General features: G+C 47.0%; 1 protein-coding gene across 1 annotated transcript; it reads right to left on the reverse strand.

Moving 5' to 3' along the window:
* Positions 1-984: 984 nt before the first annotated feature.
* Positions 985-8,112, reverse strand: KIAA0247 (KIAA0247 ortholog; the record flags this gene model as incomplete). The annotated part of the gene is made up of 4 exons (XM_009587694.1): positions 985-1,445; positions 3,142-3,563; positions 4,775-4,913; positions 7,915-8,112. Coding segments are annotated over 4 exons (785 nt in total), but the record flags the coding sequence as incomplete, so codon positions are not given.
* Between the last annotated feature and the right edge of the window lie 1,052 nt (positions 8,113-9,164).

Raw genomic sequence — 9,164 nt, forward strand, 5'->3', positions numbered from 1 at the left:
GCAACTGTGTTGTATTTAGGAGAGACTTTATAAATGCTGCTTACCCCCAGCCACAAGGAAGAAGCCCTTCTCTGTGGGCCCACTGAAGCCCATTAGGATAAACCAGCAGACTCTTGCTGTATGAAGCAAGGAAGAGACACTAGCCTGTGAGATGGCAGCTACCCAGGATTCAAGTACCAAGGTACCCAGTGTGGCTGGAAAGGTAATTTGGGATTGCACCAATGGCACTAGGCATTCACTGCCTACCGGCATTTTTTCTCTTGACATTTTCAAACACCTGAACCACTTCCAAATTACACCTCAGAAGTGTTACCTCTGCCTGAAGATCTGACCACAGGAACCTAAGCTTTAGTGCAGAACCACCTTAACTGAAAAAGCTTTGAGACACACAGATTATTCAGAAGAGCAGGGCCCCAAATTTGATTCCAGTCCTGATGCCTCAGTGAATGGGCCTAACTCATAGTTAACACGGGGTTGGTTAACTGAAAGTCACATCCTCCAAGCTTTCTGGACCCTGCTAACCACTGGCCATTCTCCAAGGCTCTTCTACAACCTAACACCAGGAGCTGCTCTGGCACCAGACCAAAGCTGAAAGGGTTGTTTTATTGGCAGTACAGTCCCAGTCCCAGCTTCTAGAAACACAGCATCATCAAGTGGGCTGCACAGGTAGAGAAGGAAGGAGGAGACAAAAGTGATTTTCAGGAATGGACTCCTGCAGAGATGGTTTTTGAGGAGGGGGCAGAGGGCATTCCTACACGTCGGACTTCTCAGCCTTTAGTGCTCTAGCAATTCTCGATGAACTGTTATTGCACAGCTAAGTTGTCACACAGCCCATCTCATTTGAGGTGCTTCTAGATATCACAAGCTGCCCCTTAACTGGGATCCCTCCCAAGCCCAGCTTCAGTCCAGTGAGGCGTTTTGTCCTGCCCTATCAACAAAGAGGATGCTGGAAGAAGAGCCTATATAACATATATACGTATATATAAACTGTGTCTGCACCCAGTGAGCAAGCGATTTTAGCCCCTGCTCTCTGGGCAGCAGAAGGGCTAGAGAGGCTGATAAGCTGCAACAAGCCGGTGTGAGGAGGAGAAAGGCACAAGAAAAGAGCAGCTCTACAGAGACTGCTGTCGAACATCTGGCTGGGGAAGAAGAGAAGAGAGCTCAAATCCACTCTGTTCCTTGAGCCCCTGATGCTGATGGAATGGGGAAGCCAGCGCTGCACCAACTCCACTGGTGCATCCAGGAGGCAACCTGGCGACATCCTTTGGATCTTCAGCTGAGGGCGTCTCTGCTTGGAGGTATCCAGGGCACAGCTCGCGAGGACGGGGAAGGCTGCACAGAGTGCTTCTGTCCCGAAGGCAGGGGGAGGGGAGGAGGAAGAAATCCAAGAGGGAGAAGGCTAGACAAACACAGCAGGCCTCATGCTTCCTTCAATAAGGGAATATCTGAATGGTGGGGAGACAAAACAAAGAAAAAGTAGTCAAACTTTTGCAGTTCAACGCACACCAGAAAAAATACTGTTGAAAGCAAGACAGGCTCCCACTTCCATAATGTGATAATGCAGTGATCTTCCTGTCATCGCAACACAGCAGAAGGGACCTCTGGAGGACTCTGCTCCAGGCTGCCCCTGTGAGCGGGACCATCGCCAGCTCCAGCCTTGAAAGTCTCCAAGGACAGAGACTCCATCACCTCTCTGGGTGCCCATCTGGTCCTGTACTACCCTCCTAGCGCAAAAAGTTTTCCTAATGCCCAGTCTGAATCTGTCAAGTTACAGCTTGTGGCCATTGCTCATGTTGTATCATCTGGCTGAGAAGAGTTTGGTTCCATAGTCTTTTCAACTCCCTGTAAAGTAATTGTAGTCAATTGTTGGCTTGGCCCTCAGCTGCTTCTTCACCAGATTAAAGAAGCCCAGATCCCTCAATCACTCCCCACAAGCCCCTGGCTATCTTGGCAGGCCTCCAACACAGCCTGTCCAGTTTCTCCACATCTCTCTTGAACTGGGGGTCCCACAACAAGATACAGTATTCCCAGTAAAGCCTCACCAATGGTGTTTAGGGGAAGGTCATAACCTCCCTTAAGAATGACAGTTTCCTCCTTTCCCATGACCTCATCAATCTTTTAGTTCTTCAGAATGTCCACGACATGTTTCCTACTGTGACAGGGATAGTTGGAAATACAAGGATCACACTTGCCCCTATCTAACTTGAAGAAATGCAACCTCCTCCAGTAGCTGCAGCTTCCTCATCTTTGAGCCATAAGCACAAGCTTTATGGTCTCCTGCTGCAAGGGGCAATCTGCTACGGTACAACGAGCCTTAGAGGCAATACATGTTTCCAGGCAGTGATAAAAATGACACAGTGCAGAAGCAACATCCTCTAATTTCTACACTACGGACATAGTTTGTCAAGCTTCACTTCTGGATTTCTGCTGTTTACACACTTCAGGATGCCCATCTCAGAACGTGTTGCCCTTTAGTGGAAATCCCCTTTAACTGCTTTCACTGCAAGGGTTCTGGGTGGCATCACTACGGGTGTAGGACCCACTCCTTCAGGGCAGAACAGAAGTGAAGAATGCAAGGTGCACTGACTGTTTAACAACAGACTTGCCCCTCTGCCCTGTACAGTAAGTTCAAGCACATCCCTTTTAAGTCTTCTCACATGCCAAGGCTGCAGCACTGTATGCGCTCTGGCAGTAAGCTGCTTACTAGAACTTCTTCTAAAAATGAAGAAGCCCGAACATCACAAGGCATTTGTAGTCCAAGCATATCCTCCCACACCCACCAACTTGTTTTCCACAAACACAGCTATTTTACTGCATTCGCACTACGATGCCGGAGGCTGGCATTTCTCTGCAAATCCTTTGCTAAGACAACAAGAGTGAGCAGCAGAACCCCAACCGTCTTTCCAGACTGCCCTAGGCTCCCAGTCTGAGAGCACCACATACTTCAGAAGAAGGTATTAAATACTACTTGCACATCTAAGCTGTGAAACATGCCATGGAGACTGGGACACCTCTTTTCAAAAGCTCCTCTGGTGCCTGACATACATAGGGGCATTCCTTGCCATTTTCATCCTAGGTAGTCAGCTGCAGGACCTACTCTTATAAGGGTCTCATTCAGTGCTCCTTGCCCAAGTCACATACCATCTGTGTATTCCTCGGAGGAAGTGAGTGATAAAAGGCTCTGTATGTCACTGCTTTCTGAATCTTGGACCTCTTTGTGTACAGGTCTACTGCTAGTCATGCCAGCTACCCAGGAAGAGGTAGCAGCCTGATGCACAAGAACAGTTTCAGAGCGCTGAGAGCCACTGGCTTCACACAGTCCAGAATGTCCGGGGGCTTCATCTTCTCTTTCAAAGCTATTGCGAGCCCCTTGGTCCTGCTGTTGCATCTCTCTGGCTCCATTCTGCCCAGCTCCCTCCGAGAGCACGATCTGCACTCGGGAGTCCGAGGGTGGAATGCAGTTCCCTGTGCTGCCATACACTGCTTCTTCATAGGATGGCAAAGCCACTTGGACACCATCCACCGTGATAGAGACCTGATCTCCAGACACACCTTGGTCTCGCCTCAAAAAAAGAAACAAAGGGGGGGGAGGGGAAATCAAGTTGAGCATTTATATTTTTATATATACGTTACCACCGAGAACTCCAATAACCTCCCACAGCAGAACTCTAATGCTCACCATTGATTTATTTAGAGGAGAACAGACAGAAACATGAATGGTGGTTTAACAAGGTCAAGCAAGCATAGCCTTGCAGCCCTACTATGAATTGCCATAAACATGAGCAGTGGCTGTAATTCACAGTGCTCGATGGATTTAGCAGGAAGAGCTGAAAAGGTTTCAATGCTTCCCACCTCACCTGCCTCCACAGCTAAATCTGACAAAGATCATGACTCAGAGCCCTCTGCTGTCACAGCCGGCAGATAAAAAAGAGCTCTGACCACCACTGATTTCAGCCTGTTACACTGCTGTATTCTGCAACACCCAGTGCTGCCTGTTCTGCCACCTTTGCTGCTGGTGAGATAACCTCTGGCAGGGTGGGGCAGACAGCTCTTAAATTGGCACAGTGTGAATCACCTAGGCTCATGAGTCAGAGTCCTGAGATTGACTTTTTCTTTTCCAGTGGTTTGGACTTCTTCAGAAAAGGGCAGACTCCAAGGCCCCACCTCTCAACCTCCCCACTGCTGGACAGCCGTGTCTCTGCTCTTATTTAAGGAGTACTAGTAGCTGGTTCAGAAGAGAGAGTCCACAGTGACTTTGACGACCTCAGCTGGCAGCAGTGTTATGGCTGGGTCCCTCCTCTCATCCACAAATCCAGGCCAGGAGGGAACAAAGGCAGATTTGCATGTGTATCTAATCAGCAGTACTGCCTGAATTCATGTCCGTAGGATCTCACAAACAGACTGGGGGAGATGCATGTATATACCCAGACATATACTTTGGTAGCTGTCCAAGGCTAGAAGAGGCAGGAGATTGATCTATAGCCAGGCTAGTGGGGATCATAACTTTTCACATTCAAAGCCAAGGAAAAAGAGCAAGGAAGCCACTCATCAGATGGGATGTTAGGATGGGGACTGCAGCTGGGTATCGCAAACCACCACTCCAGACTACTACTGGACCATGGGGCAGAGGTGCCACTGAGGTGATTAAAACAGGAGCAGAGAAGCGAGGAGGTAAGTTGCTCCAAAATGAAGGCCTAAATCAAGTACCTTAATGGGTTTCTGCTGCAAAGAAACAGGATGCCTCTGAGCCCATCCAAACCCCAGCTACACTTACCTGCTATGGTGGAATGACTTCAGCTTTGGCTGCAGCAAAACAAACAGCACAACTAAGAGCAGGATCAGGGCGACAGAGCTTGCTGTGGAGGCTACTATGGACAGCGTGGGTACTCCAATTGTTGGAGGAGAGTCCTTTTCTACAAAACCAAGAGGAACACAAGGTAAAATGATCAACTCCCTTAAATCACTACCATAGAGAAGGAAAACCATCCACATTGCCTGCTCTCAGGAGCTACACTTGGGTGCACATGTGAGGAGCCCAAGTTTCCCATACAGTCAAGGCACACCAGCTATCTCTTACAGAGGACAGTTCAGAGCTCAAGCTGACACCTCTCCATCCGCTGCAAAGGGAACCTAAAATAAAACATGCACATACAAGGGTCCTTTGGAAAAACACAAGGCAAACAGAAGAGCAGTGCAAGCAGGCCATGGGAACTGATAGATGATGGTAAGGGTCATGTTATATATAGATCTGGCTGAGCAAAAGCTAAAAAATGTCCTGATGTCACCAGCAAGGCCAATAACTGTCTAGCACAATAAGCAGGATATTTTAGGCCAAACAATAGGAAAAGTTCCAAAAAACGGGTTTTCTTGGCTAATGGAACAGCCTCCCAAAGGAAGGGGTGGAAGTCACCTGGCTGGGTATATTTAAGATGCAGCAAGTATTCAGATTCTCTCTCACACATACATATGCCAGGGAACAGAGAGGGAAGGCAGATGTTGCTTCAGGATGCTGAGTTTTCAGTGTTAGATACATGTGCCCTGTTCACATTACTCCTTCCTACCCTTCCTCAGCTGTGCTGTGTGACTGTATGGGAACCAATTTGGATTTCAAAGGTCCCTTGCAAGACAGGAATAAATTGGCAGTGGAGAGAGAATGGCCTGGAGCTGCTATTGCTGAGCCTAGAATGCTACACTAGTCCTTTCACCTCCCTAGAGCAAATAATTGTCTGTATATGTGTTGCCTCTGTCCCTAGTTTATGTCTTTGGTAGAGATCTGAAAAACCTCACCTCCCCATCAGCAAATACTACCGTGCATTTCACATTCAGGACATTCCCATGTATGCAATTCCTCAATTCCTTTTTGCTACATTCAACACATTCTTTGGGACCACAGGTCTCAAACTGCAGGGGGATGCAGGACACACACGCAGGTAGGGATGAAGGGAAGAAGAGCATGCAAAACAGAAGAAAAAAGCTGGAGAACCACTGTTTTTAAGCCTACAGCCTGAAATCTATGCCCAAAACAGGCATGTAAGTTGGAAAGCCAGTTTGCATTTTCTGCGTCTTCTCTTGGGGTCAAACCTACTGGTTTAGTTGCTTTGAACTTGTCTTCCTGAAATTTTTCAGAAGTAGCTTGACCTCTCCCCAGGGAAAAAACAATGTCTGGTACATTTTTCCCTATGGCAAAAAGGGTTGAGCAAGGATTTCCATTTTCAACATTACTCAGAGCACTTTGAGTACGCTGACAGGGAAGAGGGTAGGCAAATAGGGGTGCTCCATTTTCAGCATCAGTACACAATGCTGTAAAACTGCTCACTACCCAGGGTACACTCCAGCACATTCACCATCTCATATTCCAACAAGATGCTTACTAACTCATACAATAAACTGTCAAAAGGCTATGGGGCTGACAGGCTCAGAGCTACACAAAACATCTGATAACTGCTAGGGATTTCATTTACTCTTTATGGAGCAGGTGGGATCTTACCCATTACCAGTCATTTTAAGACCTACTACCTTTCTCTCTGCAGTCTCCCACCTCTGCCTCCTTTTAGTCCTGTGAAAGAGACCTGCTAGTTAAACCTCAGCTGTCTGACCCTGACCAGTTGTTTCAAAGCCTGTGCTGTGAAAGCAATGGCTTTTTCACTGGGTCAGACTTTTGATGCCCCATATTTTTGATAAGGCCACTGATCCTTCAAGGTGCTATAGAAATCTGAGGGATTTTGCTCATCACAACACAATCCCTGATGTAGACCAAGTGACACCACGCAGGAATAGCTACCTGCACACTAACATAGCACAGCTTTGTTCTCCAGCCTGGGTGCAGCAAGAGGAAGGGGCACCACTATGGAAAGGAAGCTTATGCTGAATTTGAAAAGCCTCTTCAGGATCTAGTGCTGCCAGGTAAACTCCCAGTTCCCTTCCTTATACATCATAGGAAGGTGCTGTTGGAGCGGCTGTGACAGAGACACTGAGAAGACAGTGTCTTTGGGACAGGACAGGATGTTCTAGAGATCACAGGTATGCAGTGAGCTCCATAAAGAGCTTGAAAAAGGTGCTTTTCTGTTTCCTGACAATTATGCTAACACATTTTGCTTTAGAGATTACAAGACTTAATTCCAGAGTGTACATCTTGCTGACTCAGGATGACTGAGCAGTAAGACCCTATCAACAGGCCAAAACTGAAGAGGGGAGAGAGTTCTCCCTTTATCCAGTATGCATACTTTTAAAACTAGAAGAGCTGTAGGCAAACTAAGAGCTGTATGATGAACGTTTTCCTGCAAGCCTTTTTACTTTCCTGCTTTGGTGGAGGAATTCCTGTTTAACTGGGAGAGACCCACAAAATAAAAGCTGTCCAATTCCATTTGGAGAGAAGCAGAAATCATTTGTCAGCAATGTCCCTTCCTGCCAGTACAGTGAAAAGCAGCACCATCGAGCTCTTTGCTACAGGAGGCCAACAGTTACTTAACCTGTTTGCGAGGAAGATCGGCTCTACATACTCACACACACACGCGCACATGTGGACAGACGGGTACCCCACTGAGGGAGATGTACTGTCAAACCCATCAGGAGCAAAACCAGACAGAATGGAAAATGCTTCAGTTAGGGCCTCCCCCATTTCTGGGATGAGAGCTGTCAAAGTAAGAGGCTCCACATAAGTAAGAAGTTGCCTCCTTTATTCTCCTTTCGTCTCCTTGCGTGAGGGACTCTGAGCTTGCATCTGATGGGCTGTTACAGAAGAGACATTTTTAACAAAGAGTTGTGATTGTCAGCCACATTTATGAAATTGCTGGAGCAATGAGATACAGCTGTATGGACTTCCTGAGCACCATGCTGACTCAGTGTTTAAGGATAATCTGAAAAGCCAATGCAAGGGCAATTCTGACTGTCCCACTGGAGTCAGGGAGCACTCACCCGGGCTGAGCCTGCAGCTGACTTCCATGGCTGGGTTCCACTCTCCATTCTTGCAGGTCAAGTATTTATAATCTCCCTTCAGCATGTAGCCTTCGACGCACAGATACTCTATGACACTGCCTGAAGTCAGAGGGTTGTTGCAGGGGCTAGGGTGGCATTTATAGCCTCCATTCTCAGGCTGTGGTGGCTGGGGACAATCTGGAAAAAAGAGAAAACATTACAGAGGATATCTCAGAGGAAGACATCTGTTGCACAATAGATACAGCACTATCTGCATAGGCAGACTTCCACCTACAAACACCCACTAAATTAAGAAACTACCAAAACCGAGAAGACAGTTACACAATGGCAGAGAACGCTGCTCAGTTTCACCTCTGATATGTCTTCTGTGATTGCTAAATACTGCTTGTTATCCCAGTAGTACAACCTAGTTGGCAGGCATCAAACTGGTGATATTTTTGAACAGTGACACAACAGAGATTCCACATGAGAGAGGCCCAGAAAATCCTTGGTGCTATCTTTTCCCCACAGCTGTTTCACTAGAGACTGGGGGGAACCTAACAACAGGCTTTCCTATTAGCCTGATACCGAAAAAGCATGAGACCTCCTACTGAAACGAATGATGAATGCAAACACCCCACTGTACTATGGGTACAATAACGTCAAGGTATAGACATAGCACATGCCAAAAATTTTCTTGTACAATTTTCAATAGCCATTCAAATAAAAACAACAAACCACAAATGAGGAAACTGCACTGAAAACAGGATATTTGTATTGCTTAGAATTTCCTCTCCTCTGGCAGGTCACAGTGACCCTGCAGAACAGTCCCAACACCCCCTGCTGATGCCACATATCTGCCTGGCTGAAAGAGGGAGAAATCCAGATTTTTCCCTTTAAATCCATACCAGCTTCCCAAACTTCACAAAAGAAAATACATCAAAGATCCTTCTTGAGATGTTTTGGGGCATGGAAAACCAGCCAACCCACCCACCCTATTCCATCGCAGCTTGGTGATCCAGGCCTGCCCTTAAACCCTGGAGCACACATTCCCACATTCTGCCTCTAAGTGTCCCACTTACTGTGGGACAAACAGCGAGAAACAGCTGGGCAAGTAACGGATTTTGGGCAAGATTTAAGAAGCAAAAGAAAACTTCAGAGATTCATTCCACTGTGGAAAAATTTGCTACATTGCTGCAGTGCAAGCGACCCTTGAACCTAATCACGTGTGTGAATGCATCATAGGTAGT

Source organism: Fulmarus glacialis, unplaced genomic scaffold, assembly GCF_000690835.1.
Source record: "Fulmarus glacialis isolate BGI_N327 unplaced genomic scaffold, ASM69083v1 scaffold41241, whole genome shotgun sequence".
Classification (NCBI taxonomy): Eukaryota; Metazoa; Chordata; class Aves; order Procellariiformes; family Procellariidae; genus Fulmarus; species Fulmarus glacialis.